The sequence below is a fragment of the Anabrus simplex genome, chromosome 8 (genome assembly GCF_040414725.1).
Source record: "Anabrus simplex isolate iqAnaSimp1 chromosome 8, ASM4041472v1, whole genome shotgun sequence".
NCBI lineage: Eukaryota > Metazoa > Arthropoda > Insecta > Orthoptera > Tettigoniidae > Anabrus > Anabrus simplex.
Genome location: NC_090272.1, coordinates 183,341,289 through 183,368,299, shown reverse-complemented (window position 1 = coordinate 183,368,299; position 27,011 = coordinate 183,341,289). Strand labels below are relative to the sequence as shown.

Below are 27,011 nucleotides of genomic sequence, written 5' to 3'. Positions count from 1 at the left end.
TTTATTGCAAATTAAACATTTGCTTGGTTATTTTGTTGTACAATTAAATACTCTTCCTCCCATAAAGGGTTGAAATTTGTTGGCCTATTCTGTGCAGAACTATCTTCCATGGTGAATGAAAATTTGACCTTGAATGTGGTAGGAGAATAATGTGGATCACTGCCGAGATTGTCTTCAGCCACTGTTTCTCACTCAGCTCCTTCCCCTCCAAGGTGCCAAACAGGGTGGCTCCGGTTTCACTCTGAGTTGACAATACATCATCATCATTCCAGTATTTTTTTTATTCCTTATTTGTTAACTGTCTGCTCTCCTAGTCCTCTGTCTCCAGACCTTATGGTCTTGTCATATTTGGGTCTGTTGTTTGGGTGTTTCCCAAAGTCTTTCTTCTTTATCATGCTTCACTACATGGTTGAGGGTCTACCTCTTCCATGAAGGAATATTGAAGGAATATCAAGGAATTTGCACATTATGTGTTGTTTCAGCCTTCTCACGACATTTCTATACCACTGCAGTCAGTTCTTTGCCAGCTTGCCTGGTTAGGTTCTGATTTTAAAGGTCTCTCTGATATAGGTAATGGGGTAAGACCCTGCAGCCAGCGACTCAACGCTGAGTGCTGGGCAGTTGGAAATAACCTGGCCCCTGAGGATGTTGGACCCACAGTTGAAGAAATGCTACTGTCAAACATCCAGATGATAAGTCAGCAACATCAAACGGAAGAACATCAGTCAGCGGTAGTGGGTGGATGAACTTGAAAGAAAAAAGAACAGTCAGCATGATAGAACCCCTATAAAGGGCTATTGCTGATGAGGAAGGTAACAGGATACCACCTCCGAAGATAATGCCATGAAAAATATAGTTTAGAGAATATACTTCCTGGCAATTCCGGATATTGGCAAGAGTCGAGTTGAGCCCATCAGGGGATGAAAACCTTGCAGAAACATTGCTATGTGGAATTTGTGCACTTTGCTTAGACCTAGAAGACTAGAAAATATCAAACTACTAGGTAGAAGATACAAACTCTCTATCCTACGTCTGTGTGAAACCAGATGGGCTGACCCTGGAAAATTCCAGATCGATGATTATAGCATAGTCCATTCAGGAAGTCAAGGTGGTCAGGAGGTGTACCCCTATTAAGGGACAGGGCAATTACAACAACTTATGTAGATGTTAAAATCATTAGCTATAGAATGACAGCTGTAAGACTAAATTCTACACCGGTAGATAGAGAAATTGTCCAACTATACGAACCAACATCACATCGTGATGATTTTTTTATTTAGCTTGTGGCTAGTACATAAATCTACATACAGACATTCAAAAATATAACAAACAATATAACACTTCAAACAATCAACCAATCTCAAAAACAGTTCACAAACTCAAATCTAAACTGTCCAACCACAACCCCATAGAGAAGCATACACAAACTCCTTCAGCTGACCGGAATATGACCTCCTTGGACATTCAATGACAATATGACGGAAGGTCTGTTTCTTCTCACCACAGTCGCACTCAGGGGAGGCGCGCATACCCCACTTATGCAGCAATGACCCACATCGTCCATGATTGGTACAGACTCTGTTGAGAAGGACCCAAGTTCTTCTGGCGAGATTAAAACCAGATGGTAGACGTTGAAGACTAAAGAGGGTCTGCCATTCATCTGGAGCTGTGTTGGTCCACTCCAATTGCCATTCAGCAGAACTATTAAAGTTCCAGTGATGAGTTCCCTTGCAGTCTGAATGGGCAGAGATCTTAATTTCAGACATCCATACCGAACAACCCTGTCTTTATGAATGTGAAGGCTTGGGTTCATTGTTATCTTCCTGAACTTGCGTATTAGGTTGTTTTGTCTGCGTATTCTTGGAGGTGTTATGTGGCTCAAGACTGGCAACCAAAAAAGAGTAGATGATCTGACTGCGCCATTGACAATGCGCATCGTCTGATTCAGAACGTCATCAATATTCTTAACATAAGGGCTATTCAGCCAAACAGAAGAACAATACTCGGCTGTAGAGTATACCAGTCCCAATGCTGATGACCTAAGAGTGGATGCTGCCGGGCTGAGTGGCTCAGACGGTTAAGGCGCTGGCCTTCTAACCCCAACTTGGCAGGTTCGATCCTGGCTCAGTCCAGTGGTATTTGAAGGTGCTCAAATACGACAGCCCCGTGTCGGTAGATTTACCGGCACGTAAAAGAACTCCTGCGGGACTGAATTCCGGCACCTCGGCGTCTCCAAAGACCTTAAAAAGTAGTTAGTGGGACGTAAAACAAATAACATTATTATTATTAAGAGTGGATGCTAATGCTTCCCATGTAGAACCTGCAATTTTCTAAATGATATTGTTCCTGGTCTTCAGTTTAGCAGTGGTATTCATTAAATGTTTCCGTAAGGATGGTGTCCGATCAAGAGTTACTCCAAGGTACTTGGGGTTAGGATTGCGTGGTAGAGGAGAGTTGTCAAGGGAAACATTCAAAGTAATGTTTGCCTGCCTGTTATTAAGGTGAAAGAGGCAGGTTTCTGTTGTACTGATGCTAGGTATCAAACACGACTTATCAAAGTAATACCAATATAATGGTCCGTTATTGGACATTATAAATTTTCCAGCTAACTCATTCTTGGTTGCCTGCGTTTCGCCCTCGTGTGCTAAGTTTGGCTCATCAGTTGGGACTTAGCACACCACCCAAGACGCAAGGCCAGTGCATACCGTGGTGCCTATGCAGTGGCCTCCACGGTCCCAACTGATGAGCCAAACTTAGCACACGAGGGCGAAACGCAGGCAACCAAGAATGAGTTAGCTGGAAAATTTATAATGTCCAATAACGGACCATTATATTGGTATTATAAATTTACTCATTCGGGACAAATATTTTAAATTCCCTTTGGGAATCAACATCTGTATTATCTGATGGCCAGGCAGGCATCAAATTTTGGAAATGAGACATAGCTCTCATAGTGCATTGGCACTGCTGGTGACTTCAAGTAGCCTATGCAGTGGCCTCCACGGTATGCACTAGCCTTGCGTCTTGGGTGGTGTGCTAAGTCCCAACTGATGAGCCTAACTTAGCACACGAGGGCGAAACGCAGGCAACCAAGAATGAGTTAGCTGGAAAATTTATAATGTCCAGTAACGGACCATTATATTGGTATTATAAATTTACTCATTCAGGACAAATATTTTAAATTCCCTTTGGGAATCAACATCTGTATTATCAAAGTACTCGCTTGAAATGTCAAGGTCTCTGTTTAGAATTGCTTCTATCTCATTCACATTGGATTGCTGAGTAACTATTGCTAGGTCATCAGCATAAGCAAATTGGCGTGATGTAGTGCCAGGTATATCGGCAATGTACATATTAAACAGCAATGCATAGAGCACAGATCTCTGAGGGAGACCATTGTTCAGCTTTTTAACTTTACTACTATGTTTGTTATCCATAACTACCTGGATCATTCTATCTAGTAGCATGATGTTTATGAGTTGTGACATTACTCTGCATCCAAAACTTATACACAACTCCCTCTCTCCAAACCGTATCATAAGCGGCTGTAAGGTCTATGAACACTGCACCACTCTTCAGTCATTTTTCAAAACCTGCTTCAGTGTGGGTTGTTAACGCAAGAACATGGTCTTCACAACTATGGTTAGGTCTAAAATGGCTTGTTCTGCTGAGAGTGTTCGTAAAATTAGAGGGATTATTCTATTGTAGATGAGCCGTTCCAGAAGTTTGTAACAAACACTCATTAGAGCAATTGAACGGTAACTTTCAGGACAATCAGAAGGTATACTTGGTTTCAGAATAGCCAGAATCTTTGTTCGTTTGAACTCTGGAGGAAGTTTGTCTGTAATCAGAATATTTGAGAAAAACCGTGACAACCATTTCCTGGTGTTCTTCCCATAATGCTTGAGACATTCAGGGTGAATGCCATCACAACCAGGTGCTTTGCGGTTCTTTGTTATCTACAGAGCAGACAGAAGCTCTTCTTCGGTGAAAGGGGCAGAAATATTTGATAAACCAATATTTTGTATTTTCATGAAGGTTAGTTCTTCAGTCAATCAGTCACTACTGATCTGCATTTAGGGCAGCCGCCCAGGTGGCAGATTCCCTATATGTTGTTTCCCTAGCCTTTTCTTAAATGATTGCACAGAAATTGGAAATTTATTGAACATCTCAAGTTATTCCAATCCCTAACTCCCATTCCTATAAATGAATATTTGCCCCAATTTGTCCTCTTGAATTCCTACTTTTAAAGACACCATCCAAACTTATGTGTCTACTGATATCCTACATCAAAGAAAGGACAATAATTTCCACCTTTTCAATACTATATATTGTGTGAAAGTTTTACATAACAGTTAAAACATCACAACTTTTGTACATTTGGTACCGGTTTCAACAGATTCCCTGTCATCATCAGCCAAGAATAATTAAACAAAGACAAGTATAGATCATGACTCTTATGGTGTGATTACAATGGTGGATTAAAATATACATTTTATGATTAAAATAGTATATACATACACAAATTGAAGGCAGTAAAATGGGAATAGTCATATTTCTATAAGGTGTACCCCTTAATATTTCTAATTAAAAGGTTAACTTGTTGAAAGAAATTTTGTTTTTGTAATATATAGTTATAGTGAAATTTGATTGTAGGCTTAAATCTGTAATATTTCAACTTTTTGACCAGTTGATTCGTTGAAGTCGTGTAGCCATGTTTGACGCATTAAAAAGGTAAACAAACATTTAGTCAAATGGTGTTCCACATAAAATATGTACAATAAAATTTGATTGGAACTTCAACTTGGACTTAAGAAAGAAAGAAAGAAAGAAAGAAAGAATTATATTAAAATGTTCAATGCAAGCAGAAATAGATGAGTTAATTTTTCACTACGTATTGATGTTGATAGTTGGAATGTCCATTGAACAGTTCAATATGTCGACTTATATTCTGGAATGTTGGTTTACATTATTTTGAGGAAATAGTAATTACAACTATTGAAAGGGATTTAAGAATTTTAAGAAGAGTAGAAAAAGGAAAAGAAATGACGGAATTGGAAAACATATACATTCATTTAGATCAGCAATACAACAAAGATAAAAACCTAAATGACGAAATTGAAATAAAGAACCCCATCTTAGTACAATTACCGGAACTAATACAAATGCTTAAATCTGATATAAATAAATTCTATAAACGTTTTAATCTGACAAAAGTTAATGGCTTATTGACACAAACAAACTAAACTCCTCCCCTTACTTCTCCTAGGCAGTCCCCTCCACAATCTATTGCAGCTATCAATGCACTGCCTACCTTCACTTCCCCTTCCTACTCACCGCCAAAACGTAAACTCATCCACACTCACTCATATAATACAAGGAGTGCAAACAGAACAAGTAGTTCTCAAGAGGCTAGGAGTAACACTGGACAATTACGCAGCAGAAAGAAAAGTAAGTGACAGTTCTTTCGATAAGAAGTTTATACAGAATTATAATCAAAACCATAAACAAATATCTTTTATCTTTCATTACAGATATACCAACAAGCCCAATTTGGAACATACGAGAACAATTCAAATTCTACATTACATTAGAAAGTGTTTATTCACCAACAAGTTTGTTCATGAACAATATTCTCGTATTGACAACATAAAATTAATGCCAATACATTTTGTGCAAATGTTACTCCAGCAATATCGAGAACAAGTAAAATGTTCATAACATAGGCAAGTATCAACTGTAGAAAATTGTTAACATAGTTAACGAAGTTTCAACGACAATCATACAAGTCAAGCAACATTGAATCATTACAAATTAGCCAGATCTCAAAAGGTTTTTTAAAATAATTTTGAAGGATGTTCACCAGATGAGTTTCGTCAATAAAATGTTAGACTTAGATAGATTTTAGACAAATATGTTTTAACTTAGACATAATTTTGTTATATGACTTGTGAAATATTATAAGATTTGTTAATCAGGTTTACAAGCATAACCTTAATCTAATAGAATAGATTTGTGATCTTATATAACCTTACGTAAATAGTAATTGGCTGATGATGCTCATGAAAAAGGAGCGAAACATGTACCATATCAACAACGTAATAAATATGTAAGTTTTTATTTTTATTGTATTGAATAGTTGGTAATTAACAAAATTATAAGAATTTGTATCACAAGTAGATCTTCAATACGGACAAAAAATGAAATGTATAACCTGCAACACCCTCCAGTTCCATGAGAAAATTTCTGCATCCATTATATCATTTCTCAGCCATGATTCAACTCCTATTACAATATCTGTTAAGTATATATCTATTAAATTACTTAATTCTATTCCTTTCTTTACAGTACCTCTACAGTTGAGCACTAACAGTTTTATGTCATCCCTACTTCATTTACAGTTCCCTATTCCCTTCACACCGCTCCCTAGGTCACCCTGTTTCCCTGAATGTACCTCCCTATAACCCTTCTATACAAATTTCCTAACTTATATGTACCACTGCGGTTTAAGTGAAGGCCATCTGAGCGCAGATCCCTATCCCCTACCCACCCATTAGGATCTAAAAATTTCACTCCCCGTTTCCGCACATACCCACTCCATAGTCTCATTTAAATCCCCAATCACCTTCCAGTCAGTATCCCTCCTACACAGTATTCCACTGATAACAATCTCCGCTTCCTTAAACTTCACCCGTGCTGCATTTACTAGATCCCACACATCCCCAACGATGTTGGTACTTATACCTTTCTTTTCTTATTAAGCAATTGAGTTCTTTCTTGGGTTTCAATTTAGACAATCCAGCCATCTGTTTGACAACTTGATCAGGTGATACAGCAGATTTGGGCTGTGGAATGTGAGGTGATCTCCCCAACTTCTTTTAGAGGCTCCAAGCCTTCCTACTAGAATGTTTGAAATCCATAGTCTCCATAGTTTCTGTCCACTTGTTCCGTCTGGTTTCATCTAAGTTGTTCATGAGTTCATCATCAACATCCGTTTCACCATTCTTCTGAAAATCACTGTAGAGTTTTTCACATGTTTCATTCCATCTGGGTATATACTCCTTTCTAACTCCTCTAGGAATGTGTCTTTTTGCAACGGCAAGTATTGCTTTAACAAATCTACAGTAGTTTTGTTGACAACAGGTGGAACCCATCTTATGCTGCTATCAAGATCAGCAGAGAAACTGTCCCAGTTTGCTGTGGCAAAATTCCACCGTGGAAGAGAAGAAGATCTAATAATGGGGATCTGAGTGCCTATTTTAAAAAGAACAGGACAGTGCTGACTCTTTGGAAAGTTTGTGAGCACTCTAAAAATAGCAGGTAAACTGTATCCCTGGTGATCAGTTGACACAAAACATAAGTCAGGATTGGTTTCTGTGTTCCACCATGCTAATTTAAAGGAGCCATTTTCCTTTGGGTTGAAGATGAGCTGAATATTGAACAAGTCTGATTATTCAGCAAGTTTCTCTCCACAAAGGTCATTTGATCTGTATCCCCATTGGGTGTGGTAGCCGTTTAAATCACCCACATAGACAGCAGTATGTACGAAGTTTGGAAGAACATTGTCAGGCCTGGGATGCCTGGAGGTTTATAAGTGTTCACAACTGTCAAGCTGTTAACCTGAGTCACAATGTTAAAAATGTTGCTCTCATGATGTGAAGAGACTAGATGAGCATCCGTGATGGAGTTGCAAACATAGGTCACAGAACCGTACAATTAATGATAAGTAACTCCCAGTAATCTGTAACCATGTATCTTTCCTCTTGAGTGCATTTCTGATTCATCAGAGATATGAGTTTCTTGAACACAGATCAAATCAATGTTATTTTCTAATGACAGTTTGGACAAATGATCGGCCTTAGATTTACTCATGCCTTCTATGTTAATTTGAAGGACTTTTAATACAGAACCCAAGGGTTTGGTTGATTGGCTCTGAAAAGAGCTTCTGTGAGTTGTGATTTGTTTGTGTACCATTGGTTAGGAGATCTCGAGAGACAGTCTGACCGCCAAGTGCTGATATTCAGTTCAGTAATGGAAGACATATATGAAGAACTAGAAAGATACTTGACAGAAAGAACGAAAGCCAAGGATAATGTTTTTGTCATGGGGGATTTTAATGCCATAGTAGGAGAGAATCCAAGAAATCATTGTACTGGTCGGCATGGCCATGGAAAAAGGAATGATATAGGACAAAGATTGATTGAATTCTGTGAATAACATGATTATGCTATAACTAATGTTCTTTCAAGCTCCAAAATGGTGCCTATACACATGGTAAAGACTTAGTGATCTTCAACAACAAATAAATATTATCTTTGTTAAACAACAGTACAGGAATAAAACCAAAAAATGTATGGCACAACCAGGAGTTGATGCAGGCTACATACTGTTAAAAATGAAAATGTGGCTAAGGTGGAAAATATCTAAAAGAAAAATGGGATGACCAAAATGGCAACTCCCCACCCTCAGTGAGGAGAATAAGAGGGAAGAGTTTATGGAAGCTCTTCACTTGAAGATGAACCAGGCAAAGGACCAATCTGTTGCCGGCACATTTTTTCTGGATAGATTTTTGTACGGGGTAAGGAGAAAGGAGGGAGCTCTCCCCGTTCCAGTAGCACTACCAACTGAATGAAAATGAAATCTGAATTGAATCAAGAATATGATTGATCGATATGAAGTTTCTAAACCGTTATGATCTTCAGCCAACAACTGTGTCGTTCACATGTATAACGTTATATAAGATTTCTCGATGCATATCTTGTTCCTAGCATTAATTCTATAGTTGGGCTTTGTTGTGTAAAAAACAACAGTACTAGTACGTAAAGTGTACGCCAGATGTCGCACAGCGATGTATAAGCGATTCATAGTTTGTGTTTCAAAGGTTGCCAGTACGAATCTTGAAGATTGCCGAGGTGGACCGATTCAGCACTAGGGTGTAAACCTATCCAGAAAAAGTGTGCCGATAATACACAAACTACAGATGAAAGATGGATGGATGTAGGGAGACGTGTCAGTGAAGTTGCATATGAGGTGTTATGCAATCAACAGGCAAGTGCAAAGAAACCTTGGATCACAGATTAGATTCTATCAAAGATGGAAATCTAACCATAGCAAAGAAGGGCAACAGACATATAGACAACTTCAAAAGACGGAGAGAAAATATCGGTCAGCAGAAGAAAAGTCACCCTCTGAAAAAAGCAAAGCAATTGAAGAACTGGAAAAACATGGAAATAGCACTAAGCGAAGTGAAAAGATTCTGCCGTATAAAGGTTGCATAACAGCAGCTTTGAAGGATGACAAGGACATGGACTCCCTTACTGTGGGTGAAAAAAAGAAAAATCAAGAACCAGAGGGAAGTATATATAAAAACTCTATACAAAGAAGGTTAAATATTCTTACATTGATCATCCTAATCCTTAAAAAAAGAAAGGACATTCTTCTAATATCCAAAGATGAATTTCATCAAGCAATAAGATCTACTCCCAGTGAAAAAGTGCCAGTTCTACACAAGCTCCCAATCAAATTTTTCTAAATGGCAGAAAGATAACTGTCTGAAAAATCACATAGCCTTGTCCAGGAATGATTTTTGGTTAGGAAAAAAGTCTGTATACCAGTAATGATTCCCATTCCAAAGAAAACTGTTGTTACAAAATGTGAAATGCATAGAACAATCAGTCTTGTTCCATATGCATCTAAAATTCTGCTGCATATAATAAAGAAGAGAGTCAGAGATAAAATTAATAATTACATCTCAGAGAAGACAGTTTGGCTTTTGATGCAGTGCAAGCAGTGCGTTCTCTGAAATGATGCTGGAAGAACTAAATGTACCGTATGGTTATTGTACATTTGCGCAGTAACCTTCACCTTCAAGTCAATGGAACAAATATTCAGAGAGTAAAAAAAAAACCATGGAAAATACATGCTCAACTGAAATCTGATGCCAGATAGCTCAAGCCAAAACTGCTTTCATGACAAAAAGAAGCATACTGTGCACTTCCACCATGTAACTTTTGCTAATCTGAAGATCTTAAGAGCATTCATCTGAATTATATTATTATATGCATCAGAAACTTGGACATTAAATAAAAGCGATACCAGCAGACTTGTGGCTTTTGAAATGTGGTGCTTCAAACGAATGCTTAGAATTCCATAGTCGGAAAAAATAAAATAACAGATTCCCAAGTCTTACAAATGATGGCAGAGGAAGTTCCTGTTCAAAATCATTAAAAAGTGATGCCTGTCATAGTGGGGCTACACCCTACAATACTTGCTGCTGATAGAAACTAAAGCAGAAGTCTACATAATTGGAGAGAAACCAAGAGGAAGGCCAAGGAAAACATTCATAAATCAGATCGTGGAGGACATGGGCACAAATAATTACATAACAATTAAGATAGCTGCGAACGATCATGCCATCTGTAGAAATTTCATGGCAACAGACCAGTCTTAGAACTGAATACAAGGAAGTAGTAGTTACTGTACGTCATCATTTTCCTTTCTATGATTTGTATTGCTTTTGTGATTGTTTTTACAGAGGCCAGCTCCTGCTCTCACTGATAAAGACATAACCAATATTTTTGTCCTTCGTTATCTGTTAATGTCTGTGAAGAATTCTTTTCTATACAGTTTCACATGTCATCAAAACTGAACGTACTCTTATAGAAATTAAATATGAAAATGTTGAACACATTTTCTTTAATCGTATGTTAAAAATATACCAGTAACAAGATTGTACGTGACGTCTATGTAAAGGAAAATTCTAAATTCCCATGGAGGGAATTAGATATTTTTCACCAATAGAGCATGTCAAAATGTCAAAAACATAAGAGATGTAAGGCTGTTCAGGCGTTTGCTCTGTTAACCAGCGTTTCGTCTTAGGTCTGACACTAGACTCATCAGAGTGGGATGTGTCATACCCTACCCACTGACGCTGGGGTGTATGCAGGTGAACTTATCAGAAGCCCTTATAAGAGGCACAGTCTGATAACTGCATATGGGAGATAAATCTCCACAATTGAATTATTGCCCGCCTAGCAATTCCAAATGGAGAATTCCATTGTGGAGATTTCTCCCGTATGCAGTTATCAGACTGTGCCTCTTATAAGGGCTTCTGATAAGTTCACCTGCATACACCCCAGCGTCAGTGGGTAGGGTCTGACACATCCCACTCTGATGAGTCTAGTGTCAGACCTAAGACAAAAAGCTGGTTAATAGAGCAAACGCCTGAAAAGCCTTACATCTCTTATGTTTTTTACATTTTGACATGCTCTATTGGTGAAAAATATCTAATTCCCTCCATGGGAATTTAGAATTTTCCATTCGGAATTGCTAGGCGGGCAATAATTCAATTGTGGAGATTTATCTCCCGTATGCAGTTACCAGACTGTGCCTCTTATAAGGGCTTCTGATAAGTTCACCTGCATACACCCCAGCATCAGTGGATAGGGTCTGACACATCCCACTCTGATGAGTCTAGTGTTAGACCTAAGACGAAACGCTGGTTAATAGAGCAAACACCTGAAAATGAAAAGCCTTACATCTCTCATGTTTTTGACATGTCTATGTAATGCCACAAAACCTCGTTTTTGAGCTCCACCATGTTTGAAACAAATAACGAAGAATTTGGTGATGTTTGATAGCCTACTTATCTGAAGGAAATTAATTCTCAGATACATTGTGTTGTAAACTAAAAGTTATTGTCCAGAATAATGTACAAAATCACCAAAAACCTTTGATGTGTTGGAGAGATGTTAAATTATTAATGTGCTAAAGACAGAATAAACAAACCTGCAGTTTAAAGGTTTTTTTGGCCATATATGTGTAAGTGTTTTATTGTATGTGTGTTGTGAAGAACTTGTCGCTAATTTTTTATTTTTAACATTAATTTTCATCTGTCCCAATCTGAGACTTGAACAATAGATTTTCTGTTTCCAGGATGATTCTTGGGAATTATTTGGCCAAAGAAGGACCTGCTGCAAAAAAAGTTATTACTGCTGCAATGCTAATTTCCGTTCCATGGAATGCAAAGAAGGGTTCTGAAAGCATTGAGAAGCCCATTTTGAATCTCCTCCTCAACAGGCACCTGTGTGGAGGGCTGTGTCAGACCGTTGTGAGGTAATGGTGAATGATATTTCAATCTTTGTCGTGTAGAAATAAACGCAAGTATCTTGTTTTAATTTCCAATCTTTTTATGTTAACAGGATGAAGGAACAGCTGAATGGAGACTTTGTGGATTTAGAGGAAGTTTTAAAGGTATATAGACTTTTCCGTTTTCTACCTTTTCTGTTTTCTGCATGTGTTTTTAAGTAACTACCTACCTACCTACCTACCTACCTATTTACTGTGGATCGGTCGAAACTGGCTAGAAACTGCCAGGAGCTGAATTTGGGCTCTTAGACAAGAGAAACAAAGTGTAAAAAGCATGTCCTCCAAAGCAGAGAGACATTAATATAGAGCAGAGGTCAATTAAAATGAATAAGGTTTATTAACATAAGCTTAGCAAGAAAAGATTATGATATGGGCATAGAACAAGCAAGGCGGGGAAACACAGGGAGTCGAATACTCATATACATAGTTTGTGAAGCTATATCAGTCACAATCGAGTCGTTTCACTCATCAAATTGTATCTCATGAAATTTTACACTGTCGCAACAGAGGTATCACGAAAAATGATACTATTATATTCGGTCATTACCAGACGGTAGTAATTAAAACGTGATCCAAAGTATTTCTTTCTTAGAGACCCGATGTCAAAAAGAGGTGAAAGTAGCAGCTTTCACACAAGAAAAATATGATCACGGCTTCCCAGATAAATTACATGTTATGTGTCTCATTATGATAGCTGTATTGGAGTACAGAATGTAAAAGTTTCAAACAAATTTATTAAAAAACCACCATTCCAATACTTTACAATCTTTTAAGTTTAAGATACAAATATTAGGCTACATATATGTTAACACAATGCTGTCCGCTCACGTATCAATATGTGTTTCCAAGCACGGTGCTCTGCAGCCAATCACGTATAAATACGTTGTAACGTCGTGCGTCAATTCGAACGTTATCATTCTTTACCCGATACCTCCATTTCTAACTCGTAGTTGGGCTGCCTAATCAGATGAAATGGGGTCGCTCAGCGGATACCTCAGGGTTTTCAAATGCCAAGTAAGACATGTAATCTTACTTCAGGATACGCTTAACGTGAGTACGAAGAGATTAACAACTCACGGATGACGCCTTTAGAAACTCGTGACATATAGTAATAATCGTCAACAAATGTTTTTAAATCAGAGTATTTAACTACGTGAGATCTGGTCATGACTAAATGGAGTACTTAATTAATCAAAAATTCTCTTAGCTAAGCAACTAACTTACCAACTAGGCTACAATGAAAGAACTCATGATACATAAAATTGTAGAAAATAAACAAGATATTTATTGATTAAAATATTGGACTATTAAACTGGAATTTTCTGCAAGGCATTACTTGACATTGCATATTAACAACTGCGGATTGTGAGTCAGCGCTGGCTCGTAGAAAGAGAAAAAATATGTAGACTTAAACTATCTAGATCAGTTCCTTCGTGAAATAAAATTTGCGTATGTACATATTTACAATCGATCACTGGACATCTAAGGTCCATACTGCAGTTAAGTCATAGATACAATACCAACACAATCAAGTTGTTATGAGAGCTCATTTGCTTTAAGATTAATTAAACAAATCTGAATTAAACACACGGTTAAGCTGAAATGTCTATAAAGTCCACTAATAAGCTCAAACTTAAAATTGATCCAAATTATAACTTTAAATTGCAGGACTAAACTATATATCACAGATATATTTAATCGCCAATCATATTAGAATTGAGCGTTGAGAATATTAAATAGTAAATCGTAGCTGATAAGTAAACTCGAATAAGTAAATCTAGATGCGTAAATTTAATTGCATAAATCCATATGAATAAATCCCTATTAATAAATTCGAACTCGTGCTTTATTGCAACGTTCTCGTTGTGCATGGATAACTACTTACGAACTAAGGCATTTGTTCCTAGTGCCTGTTAAATTCGGCTCCTACTCTAACATTTCCCTAGCTGTAGTTCGTTGAGAAAATGCAAGTTCAAACAGAGAATATGTTAATCTATTCATCTATCTAACTAACTTCAACATAATCTTTGGCTGTCACACATGTCTTTTAGGCTCAATGTCCCTTTCCTTTGTTATATTCCATACCATTCTTCTTCAGTACAAACTATTTTATTCATACGCAGTTACAATGCAAGCGCTATGTCGCTGTATTCAGAAATATACTATTATATTTATCGGTGTCGTGAATGCATTTGGTCAAATACAGCTATAAAACGTATCGTTGTATTCCGATATTCATTACAGCACATCTAAAGTTGACATACGATCCCGTCACAAGCATAATTCTACAATAGTAAATTCTGTTCATACCTTGGCTTAGGTCACTCCAGCGGTGTGGGCAATCTCACGTATACGAATCTAAAGAATGTAGTGTGGCATATCTTAAACTGCAGGCACTCAATGGCCCCTACGTAGTGCGTATAAAACTTCTCATATCGCTATATAACTCATACTTTTCCTCAAGTTAGCACAAATCCATATAATATCTTAACATCGTAGCCTCAATATTAACTCGTCGCGTTCCCAAATACATGACCATGTCAAACTACCACACTATGTTTCTTAAAACAACATTTGAAAGTTGCTGTATCTCATAACCTATGATTGAGTTCAATGCCCTTATTGAGAATCAAAAATGATGCGTGATTCCATATGTTTATTTTACACCGCGCGCAACCAATCATGACGTCGACTTGTAGCATTACCAATACGAAATCTCTGTAATCTGCCAGTATGTCATTACTATCAGCTGTTTTCCAAAATTCTTTTCCAAACCTCACGTTACATACGTGTATTTTGACCGATATACGATGACGTATATATCCAACACATTAGTATCTTATGCTATATTGCTAGATCACGTAAATACGGACTTAAATATCTCACACTTCATTGGTAACATTCACTTGCATTTCTTATATATCGGTTTATATTTAGCCCATCGGCACATGCCTAAGGCACATGTGTAGGCAAACCAAAAATTGTACGATTAAATATTGTAAATGACTTAGCTCGCTCATGGTTGGTCCTGGTCCAGCTGTTCTGCCCCCCAAATGGATGTAGTTGGGTCTGCGGTTAGCTCATGGGTTGGACATCTGGTACATCATCTGCTTCCTCATCACGGGATTGCTGTCGGTTTCCCGTCGCCTTCCTAATCATGGCTCGGTCGTATGGTTTCCCGTCGCCTTCCTCATGATGCCTCGGTCGTATAGCAAGATGTACTGGTCCCCAGCTCGGTCCATCATGTATATTTAGCACATCATCCTCATGGTCTTCTTATCAGCAACTAAATTAAGGATTATAGTGCAGTGAACAGCCATTATATAATTCTTTTTGAAGTCTGTAATCCTTAAATTTATTATTTCCTTTGTGGCTCTCCGACGTATATCTTCTATCTCGTTGGTGTTGATTTCAGTGAATGTATCTCTGTCGGCCACTTCTTGTAGATCTTGGGAAACTTATTTCTATTCTGATTCAATATTCGAGATGTATCTCTTCTTGTATGGGATCCTTTTTTTTAATGCTGGTTTGGTCTCCCTTTGCAGAGTATAGATCAACTGCGCTCCGTATCCACCCACGCGTATCTCGTGGTACTTAGCTGATTCCTTTTTAATATCTGTAATCAACTCTGCTTATTTTTTTCGATGAATTGACTTGTTTTCTTCTCGTTTCCGACGCTTTTTCCTTTAGTATAGCTTCTGATCCTTTCTTCTTCCTTAAAGAATTATACCGCGGTCGCTAGTTCCGTCTTCACTCTTCGTTGAGAAAAATTAAGATGGAGATTTCTTAACAATCAAGTTTTCTACTTTTTTTCGTAAAACAATACAGTAGACAGTCCACTGTCCGTTTCACCCTCAATACTCGACCGTTCCATGACGTGTATGGCCTTCTACGTAACCGCAACTGGTGTCTATTCTTTGCTTCCTATAGATTAAATGGGCCATACCTTCTTTCGGCGCCATTTTGAAAGCTGTCGCGGAGGTGTGAACGGGCACAACGTGTTTGTGCAAATATATCTTCTGATGACATCTAATGGTTATTGAGGAACTATTTGGAGATTATCGTTGATGTGCCTAAATGGTAGAAAATCTACGCTTCTTTTAGTACTGGTTTTGCCCGTTTAGTGCGTCAGTTGCATTTGTTTTTGCCTTCGAATATCTTCCGTGTATCCATCAATGCTAGTAAATAAAAATGGCAGCCCCGGTAAACAAAAACAGTGGACTGACTCCTGGTGATATTATACACGAATTATACGCTGATAATTTGTCATATGTTTCCCGTGATTGTGAGGAGAGTGAAGATGAATTGTCTAATGATAATTTCAGTGCTAGTGTCATGCATTTATGTGGAAGTGATGCGTTGAATGATACATTTATTGCACCATGTGAGCAATGACCTGATGCTTCAGATAGCAAAGATGGTCTAGATGTAAGTACTGTTGATAATATTCTCCCTATTTCTGGCAGTGAGTGGCCTAACAGGATATTATACTGTTTTTGGAGTCTTTCTCGTGGATGCTTGGCGTTAAAATTTCGCTGAGTGAACCTGAAAATATAGGTTGTGATGTCAAGTTGTTCATTTGTAATGATTTGTTGGCATATGTGGTGGAGGAATCAAACAGATATCAATACCAGAATGAACCGAAATATAAAATCTCACCAAAAACTTTAAAGTGGACAGATATAACTGTGAATGAACCTAAAATTATTAAATTATGATACCCTGCAATAACTCCATGTCTCTGCCAAAACCTTCCGGCCACAGGGGCCAGTTATATGTCAGATGGGCCGGACAGCAATGTGTTAAAATGGGGCGTTTCGCTTAGGCTTTGTAAGCATCTTCAGCCATACTTAATCTAAAGCTAAGTCAGGGCCCTGAACTGGGTTCCTCATTAAAGTATAATACATACTTTAATACAAGATAAAAGTCATAAAAATCTAATCTGTGGAGGAAGCGATGCTTAAATTCAACTAGTAGTGTTTGTCTAAAAAAGTACAAGTTGGTTATTTGTAGAACGAGACGTACATTTGGATTGTACAGATTATTTGATATTAATGAAGCGTGGATTAATTAAAATATCGAAAAATAAATCTTCGAACGCTGTTGATTGAGAATCAGGTACGTAGAATTACAGTAGAGTTAATAACTCCAAGTGGTTGCGTTATAAGCATCAGTATAGAAGTGCTGTTTCTCCTAGAATAATCTTTGTAATAGATTGTAGTCGTGAGATGTCTAGCATAGATTCAACAAATAGGGTGTTCAATAAAGTCTTAGATGTGGGAGAATTCGCAATGTAGCGCGTGTTAAAAACTTAACATATATACATACATACATTATCATTACAGACTGTTATGCCTTTCAGCGTTCAGTCTGCAAGCCTCTGAGAATTTACTAAACAACGCCACAATCCTCGATTTGCAACTAGTGTTGTGGCCTCATTTAGTTCTATACCACCGAGCTCGATAGCTGCAGTCGCTTAAGTGCGGCCAGTATCCAGTATTCGGGAGATAGTAGGTTCGAACCCCACTGTCGGCAGCCCTGAAAATGGTTTTCCGTGGTTTCCCATTTTCACACCAGGCAAATGCTGGGGCTGTGCCTTAATTAAGGCCACGGCCGCTTCTTTCCCACTCCTAGCCCTTCCCTGTCCCATCGTCACCATAAGACCTATCTGTGTCGGTGCGACGTAAAGCAACTAGCAAAAAAATAGTTCTATACCTCTTATCTTTAAATTGTTAGAAACCGAGTCTAACCATCGTCGTCTTGGTTTCCCTCTACTTCTCGTACCCTCCATAGCAGAGTCCATTATTCTCCTAGGTAACCTATCCTCCTCCATTCACCTCACATGACCCCACCACCAAAGCCGGTTTATGTGTACAGCTTCATTCATCAAGTTCATTCCTAAATTAGCCTTTATATCCTCATTCCGAGTACCCTCCTGCCATTGTTCCCACCTGTTTGTACCGGCAATCATTCCTGCTACTTTCATGTCTGTTACTTCTAACTTATGAATAAGCTATCCTGAGTCCACCCAGCTTTTGCTCCGGTAAAGCAAAGTTGGTCTGAAAACAGACCGATGTAAAGATAGTTTCGTCTGGGAGCTGACTTCCTTCTTACAGAATACTGCTGATCACAACTGCGAGCTCACTGCATTAGCTTTATTACAGCTTGCTTCTATCTCACTTACTATATTGAGCCGTATCCCGCCGGCCCATAATAATAATTAGAATACTATTTGACCCAATATGTAAAATTTATTCATACAAGTTACAGTCTTATATGTCAAAGGATCGTATCCTAAGATAGTTGATACCGGATGTCGAGCAAGACAGTAAGTCGCTGGACATTGATTCATATTTCCGTGTGACCGTGAGAAAGGGTGGCGTAACCAAGCGTTGGCAAGGGTCGACACTTGTATTAGATGCTGACCAAGCAAGATATTTCAGCTAATGGAAACTTCAGGATTTGGCAAACATGGAGGCTAAACCGCGCCAAATCTTAATTCCAGAATGACCAACGTGCTCAGTTGTTAAAGTCAGTTTCTGTCGTTCATCGGTTTTCCACAGTTTCAGAATTCAGATATATTTGGAAATGTAATATAAGAATTGGTGGAAGAGATTTGCTAGTGTTTGAGCTGTGTTTTGTAAATATATCACAATTAATATTGTGTCATCATATACGACGAATTTTCTGATTGGTGGTTGGTTCAGACAAACGGGAACCCCAGTGTTGAAATGGCGTCACCGAAGCCTCCTCAGTAACCCAAGCTCTGGAGAGCGTCACTCTGTGTTGAATGCTTGGATAGTGTGAAAGCACAAACTCTGATTGGTGATCGTGATTAACGTAGTGTTATTCCAGTAACAGTAACTGGTTCTAAATAATATTTTAAATTGTGCAGTTGGAAGATTTTACTGTTCTTGAGTAAATGGAAGAGTATATTTTGGCAGAGTTTACTTTCAATATATAAAGACGATGTTAAGTGACCGCTGTGTAGCAAGTGTAGAGGAGACGTGCTATTGTTTCACTACTTCGCGACGGGCGCGTTTCACAAGGAACTTTTGTAGCGAACCGTGTGCTGCTCTTAAAACTGTATTTTCACCCTTTAAGTGAAGTGTTTATTATAAATGTATCAGTGTGTTTAGCTGATCTTGTAAAGAGAAAGGGTATTCCGGCTCGTAGCATTGAGCAGCGAAGATATTGTCAACCAAACTCTTCTGTGTTCCAGTAAATTATTTTCCAGCAAGATGATGGCTATGCATGCAGTAAAAGGAAGTGCATTCCCACATGTTAATGCTGTGATTAACATGGTGTAAATCCCTCAATCAGTGGGGATGTAAGCTGCTATCCTGGTATCCTGAGAGTCGTCATGTAAAATTCAGTTAAGACGCATGTGTTATTTATGGCATGATATGTAAATTATGTTAAGGTACTAGGGCAGTGTAGATAGGATTTTTAATTTCATGTAAAGTAAGCCTGACGGCATGTGTTTGTTTAATTTTGTTAATATGATAGATTCGGATACGAGAATAATGCATGTTTATTTTCATTTTGCTTTATGATTAGATGATTGGTAAAATGAGGGATTGATAGGATTAGTTGTTGTTCATTTATGCATGTTACTTAGTGTAGGATATTCCGAGTTTTCCTTATATATATGCTAGAAGGGCTAGATTGACAGGTTCATCTTAATTCAACGTTAAATACGTATTATTTCATTTTATTTCGGTTATTCAGAGAGACAGGTATAGCTATTCTGCATGATGCATGATTTTACGGAAGCTGACTGAAGGAGCTGCAGAACGTCGTTGTTCGAATAAGATCTTTGAAGTTAAGTTGGACTCTGTTTTGCCTGATGGTCTGCAAAGGACACAAACTGAGTCTCATAATGTGGAAGGCCAATGGGATTTATGAGAAATATGAGATAAAGATTGCATGCTGAATTATAATGTATTGGTGCAGGCTGATGGTATGCCTGACAAGAGAAAGAATATTGTGCAGATGTGTGTGCCTGCCAAGTGTCTTCTGAGTGTATATTGTGATCAGAATGGACAGTATTAATTCCAGACTATTGAGTCTGATGTTGTTAAATGGCACAAGCATGCTTAGAAGCAATGAATATACGTGAGTTTCCGTGTAGCCGGCGAAAGACGTTACCTCATGGCAAGTTGATTACTGGCCTTGTGTTCATTAGTAGGCGCGAATGAGACGTTATTTCCTTGTGACAGCCTCGGGGGGACAGAATCCAAACTTTAGCATAGCGTTGAGTTCAACATTTCTTTTCGGCTCGTAATCTACCCGGAAGTACATGACGGATGACCGCGCTGTTGAGCACTCAAATGCAGCAGAAGGAGGCAATGTTGCCCATTGCTTTCTTCATGATATCAAGAGTTATTTATATGTTTTTCCCTTACAGGATGATGTTTTACATTGTTATTTGTGGTTGTATACCTTGTCTCGTTGTTTTAAAAGGGAACAGCCCAAGTGCTGAAGTATTGGTGGTTTATCTAGTTCTGTCTAGATCTTTTGCAGTGAACCGGGATTCACAGTAGAATCTGTGTAGTATTTAAGACTTTACTCGATATCCGATGTATATAGATGTGTTTAGTTTGATTATTTGAATTGTTGTAAATATAGTATAGGATATGCCCCTAGTATTTTGCATAACTTACATAGCGTCCCATTGCGTCTTAATTATTTTCTTTTTCGTTGTAACTTTTCTTTATAATGTAACTTTTATTTAACGGTAGCATTTCGGCGACTCTCGTTTTAACTTAACTTTGGAAACCGTATCGTGGTGATGCGATAGTGTGTAACACCATACGAAAATACCACGTCAGTGTTTGCGTACACTTGTTGCCATACAATATAAACAATGGACTATAAGAAGAAGCTCAGTTTTGATGTATATGTGTTCTTTGTTGAACTTGATTTTTGATTTCAAATTTTGTCCTATCATTCAAGTAATGTTTTAAACTTCCATTTATTTTCTATATTTTTGAGTTCATTTTGACATCATATTATTCCTTGATTTTAATTGTTTTCTCGTAATATGATCGGGGATATTTATCAATAAATCCATCTTACCCCCTATGATTGTTTCTCATTCGTGTTATACCTCCATTTCCTGTAATTGACTGATATCTTAGAGTAGAACTTCGACTTTTATCCTGACCCAAACCGACAACCAACCCACTCTCTGCCCAACCCTGAGTTAGTCGGATGTTTATACAGGAATGAAGGCATTGTCCTAGAGGGCATTTACCCTAGGGTACGGTACAATATTACCATCCTGGGAGAACACACAACCTAAATACTTGAAATTATCGACTTGTTGTAGCTTTGTATCACCAATATGACATTCAATTCTGTTGAATTTCTTACCTACTGACATCAATTTAGTCTTCGAGAGGCTAATTTTCATACCATACTCATTGCACCTATTTTCCACTTCCAAGATATTAGACTGCAGGCTTTCGGCACAGTCTGCCATTAAGACCAAATTGTCAGCATAGGCCAAACTGCTTACTACATTTCCACCCAGCTGAATCCCTCCCTGCCATTTTATACCTTTCAGCAGATGATCCATGTAAACTACGAACAGCAAAGGTGAAAGATTACAGCCTTGTCTAACCCCTGTAAGTACCCTGAACCAAGAACTCATTCTACCATCAATTCTCACTGAAGCCCAATTGTCAACATAAATGCCTTTGATTGATTTTAATAATCTACCTTTAATTCCATAGTCTCCCAGTATAGTGAACGTCTTTTCTCTCGGTACCCTGTCATATGCTTTCTCTAGATCTACTAAACAAACACAACTGCCTATTCCTCTCGTAGCATTTTTCAATTACCTGGTGCATACTGAAAATCTGATCCTGACAGCCTCTCTGTGGTCTGAAACCACACTGGTTTTCATCCAACTTTCTCTCAACGACTGATCGCACCCTCCCTTCCAAGATGCTAGTGAATACTTTGCCTGGTATACTAATCAATGAGATACCTCGATAATTGTTGCAATCCTTCCTGTTTCCTTGCTTATAGATAGGTGCAATTACTGCTTTTGTCCAATCTGAAGGTACCTTACCAACACTCCATGCTAATTTTACTACTCTATGAAGCCATTTCTTCCCTGCCTTCCCACTATACTTCACCATTTCAGGTCTAATTTCATCTATTCCTGCTGTCTTATGACAATGGAGTTTATTTACCATCCTTTCCACTTCCTCAAGCATAATTTCACCAACATCATTTTCCTCCTCCCCATGAGCTTGGCTGTTTGCAACACCACCAGGATGATTTCGTTTTACATTGAGAAGATGTTCAAAATATTCCCTCCACCTCTCCAGTGATTCCCTGGGATCTATTATGAGTTCACCTGAATTACTCAAAACACTGTTCATTTCCTTTTTCCCTCCCTTCCTAAGATTCTTTATTACTGTCCAGAAAGGTTTCCCTGCTGCTTGACCTAGCCTTTCCAGGTTATTACCAATATATTCCCATGATTTCTTTTTGGATTCAACAACTATTTGTTTTGCTCTGTTTCTTTCATCTACGTACAAATCCCTGTCTGCCTCGGCCCTTGTTTGGAACCATTTTTGATGAGCCTTTTACGTTTACAGGCTGCTCTCACTTCATCATTCCACCAAGATGTTCACCTTTTCCCATCCTTACACACAGTTGTTCCTAGGCATTCCCTTGCTGTTTCTACTACAGCATCCCTGTATGCCACCCATTTACTTTCTATATCCTGAACCTGCTTACTGTCTACTGTTCGAAACTTCTCACTAATCAAACCCATGTACTTCTAATTTCCTTGTCCTGGAGATTTTCTACCCTTATTCATTTGCAGACAGATTTCACTTTCTCTACCCTAGGCCTAGAGATACTTAGTTCACTACAGATCAGATAGTGGTCTGTATCATCGAAAAATCAGCGAAAAACTCGTACATTCCTAACAGATTTCCTGAATTCAAAATCTGTTAAGATACAGTCTATTATGGATCTGGTACCCCTAGCCTCCCATGCCTGAAGAATGTATTCGTAACAGCTAAACCCATACTAGCACAGAAGTCCAGCAAACGCTTCCCATTCCCATTAGCTTCCATATCTTCTCCACATTTACCAATCACCCTTTCGTATCCTTCAGTTAAAAACTGAAATGTGTAAGAAAATAAATCTAAGTTTTGAAACATAGAGAAGATTCTATTAATAAGTGGAAGTTTAACAACGCTTACCCCTAGTGTTGACAGAGAGGTGACTAGCCTTGTTGGTTGTTTGAGACAATCTGGCAGTTGTTATTCTACTGCTACGTGTATTTTAGGCGTGTGTCTGTGAAGGCAGAGAATGAGTCAGGAGAGAGGAGGTAGGCAGAGCATTGAATACATTAGGAGTAGGCAGAGGGGGTGTGGCTTGAATCGGTGACTTGGGAGTGGCTACTATTGCGTTAGGGAAATTGCTGACATGTTTATAATTGAATATTTTCATGAAATTATTTGTATTTATGTTGAAGGCTCTGAGTAATTTAGGGATTTGTTCAATTAATGGGCTATTTGTGTCAAGAACATTGTTTGGATTACTATTAATGTTATAATGCTGGTCTAGAAAAATGAAAGCGTTTTCAAACTCGGTCATCAGTTTACTCTTGTTGACGTGTTTTATAATATGAAGGTCTTGTTCAATCGTGGTAAAGTTTTTAAGACGCTTACAAAGAAAAAGCATTCCTTCTCATAATTTACAAAATACCCAGAAAAGAGTTAATTTGGTTGAGAAATTAGGTCAAATTACATTACAAAAAGAAATCACTTCTGAATCTACAACTTTACAGAACACATTTGGAAACTTCTTCAAGTATGTCCCCCTTAGAATGGGACTCTTTTTCCAAATTTGTTAATGACAAAGTATCAGTTATAATAAACAAAAAACAAGAAACCCTGGCTGAGAAATTGGAACTTCTAAAGGACACAAAATTAGCTAACTCTTCTAAAACTACCAAGTCACATTCGTCTCATTTAAACGATATTCCTATGACAGTTAATTTGTCTAACACTAGTTTTTCGGACAGTGAAATGGCTCTCCTAAATAAAAGGTCGAAATTCAATTGGCCTAATCCTAATAATATGGACGATTTAATCACCACAATTGCCGAAATTGAGTCCAATATTTCAAAACTTCCCGTTGATAAACAAAATGACGTCAGATACAAAATAAAAAAGAAACTCCCTTCTTTAGCAAATGAACTAAGATCCAAGTCCGATCCGATTCTCGAGAAACAGGTACACAAGATAAAGTGTAAAATTAAGAATATGATCATTACAAAAGCAGACAAAGGTTCCACAACCGTGTTGCTTAATAATGATGACTACATCAAAAAAACTGACGACTTCTTTTCTGCTAATACATATACCATAATAAATAAAGACCCAATCCCTAAAATCCAACGTGATTTAAAGAATTTATTGAACAATTCGTCCTTTCTTTTACAAGAACATGAATGCCACAAGCTTATTTTAATGAATCCTAAGCTACCAACAGCCAATACCAAAAATTCATAAAAACGGAGCACCCATACGCCCTATCATAAATTGTAGGAACAGCCCCACCTACAACGTCTCTAAATTCTTACGCAGTTTCTTGAGTAAACACTTTAAATTTAATAACCTTGCCTATGTCAAAAATTCCATTGATTTTTGCAAAAAAGTCTCTAAATTACAACACAATCATATAATGGTTTCATATGGCATTGTCAATATGTATTTGAATATACCTATAAACGAAACTATCAACATCATTAAAACTAATCTTTCAAAACAGAATAACTTAAGTAAATTTGAAATAGAAGAATTCATCAATCTACTGAAATTTGTTCTAAACAATAACTTTTTCACTTTTAACAACAAAATCTACCATCAAAAAGGCATCAAAAGGAAGGAGTGACTTTTCTTACGTTGATGTCAACAGGGCTATATTTTAAACTCATTTAACTAAGTTTGACGACACACTCGTGTGGAATTAAATTTAAATTTTAACACTGATGATGGACCTTAGTGTCCGAAAACTGGTTATGTTTTAAAAAAGTGTGTGCTGATACAACTGTATATAATTAATAATAATAATAATAATAATAATAATAATAATAATAATAAAATAACTACTTGATCACTGTTAATAAGAAATGGCTTTGATATTTTGTAATGATTATTATACTGTTTTAGCATACCAACAGCTGCCTCTGTAGATCAGTGGTAGAGTGTCAGCCTCTGGATCCCAAGATAGCGGGTTCAAACCCGGCAGAGGTAGTCCGATTTTTGAAGGGCGGAAAGAAAGTCCATTCAACACTCCATGCCGTACGATGTCGGCATGTAAATGATCTCTGGTGGCAGATTTGATGTTTACCCGACAAACTTCATTAAAATCTCAGCCATTGACACTCAGGAGAGATCCAGTTTACTCTGCCATCTAGAAGGCCTAGAGTAAAACAGAAGGTCGAAATTGACTAGCAGACGGCCAGATGGCATCAAATCGAAATGTCTGCACATGGTAGCTGAGGCCATACAATTTTGATTCGTTATCCCCAACTAAGGAACGCATGTGAACTTATTTAGCACAACGTTTCTTCTTGTCTGCCTAAAATCTCTTCATCCTTTCGCTGTGCTTCTTTTGGTGTTCTTCCGTCCATCCTCTAGCTTATCTTTTAGGTTGATCAGCAAATTTATGTTTGTATATGAGATTTCTGAATTTTTTCTGTCTTGAAATATTTCTTCATTTATACCAGTTTCCTGAAGATCTTTGTTTATTTCTGTAAGCCAGTTGTGATTTTTTAGAGATACTGCGGGATTTAGTATTTTCTTTGTTAGCCTATTGATATCCATCCTGACCAGGTGACCTCCTCCTTTTGCTACCGCTTTTTCCCACACCTGTGGGGTCGCAGATGCGAACTGTGTCGCACATGTTTATTTGGCTCCGTTTTACGGCCGAATGCCCTCCCTGACGCCAACCCTATATGGAGGGATATAATCATTATTGCGTGTTTCCATGGTGGTTGATAGTGTAGTGTGATATTTGAATATGATGACGAGACCCGGCCGGGAATCGAACCCGGGACCCTCTGAACCGAAGACCTATACGCTGATCATTCAGCCGACAAGTCAGACTTCTGACCAGGTGATCGTAGAATTTTAATCTTCTTTTTCTAATGGTGTCTGTGATTTTTCTGTTACTTGATAGATTTCCTGTGATTTCCTTTTCATCCTAATATCATTTTTGCATTTAGGTCTTAAAATTTTCCTGAGAATTTTCCTCTCTTGTTTTTCGATGCCTTTTTTTATTTGTGATCTGCCACCAATTATCAGAGTTTCTGATGCATAAAGAGCTTCTGGTTTGACAATTTGTTTGCATGCTGATTTATCCTGTTTGGTTGTGTAATTTTGCCTAGGTATTTGAATTTATCTACTTGGGAGGTTTTCCCATATCTAGTGATTAGAGGATGGTTGTTAAATCCTGATTTTGTACCTTCCATATACTTTGTCTTTGGATATGAAATTTTCAGACCAGTTCTTGCTGCTATTTCATGAAGTTTTTCTAGGGACTGGAGTGCTTCTTATTTATTGTAGGAGAAGATTGCCAAGTCATCTGCAAAGGCGAGACAATCAAGGTGAATTTTGTTTTTGAGAAGTCTACCAATATTGATCCCTTTCATTTCATTTTTCCATTCTCGAACTACTTTTTCCAGAACTAGATTGAATTGTAGAGGTGATAGTCCATCGCCTTGTCTGACCCCTGTTGTAATTTCGAATGGCTCTGAAATTTCTCCTAAAAATTTAACTTTCGTTGTTGTGCCTGTTAGAGTTTGCTTGATCAATTCCCTTGTT

At 37.9% G+C, this 27,011-nt stretch overlaps 1 protein-coding gene across 1 annotated transcript in view; it reads left to right on the top strand.

Annotated features, from left to right (window-relative positions):
• The window catches only part of Hydr1 (phospholipase Hydr1), a 96,241-nt gene that overhangs the window by 55,513 nt on the left and 13,717 nt on the right, over positions 1-27,011 (top strand). Inside the window, exons 5-6 of the mRNA XM_067152559.2 lie at positions 11,935-12,114; positions 12,201-12,252. Of these exons, the coding sequence (XP_067008660.1) occupies positions 11,935-12,114; positions 12,201-12,252 (232 nt within the window). The remainder of the gene's footprint in view (positions 1-11,934; positions 12,115-12,200; positions 12,253-27,011) is intronic.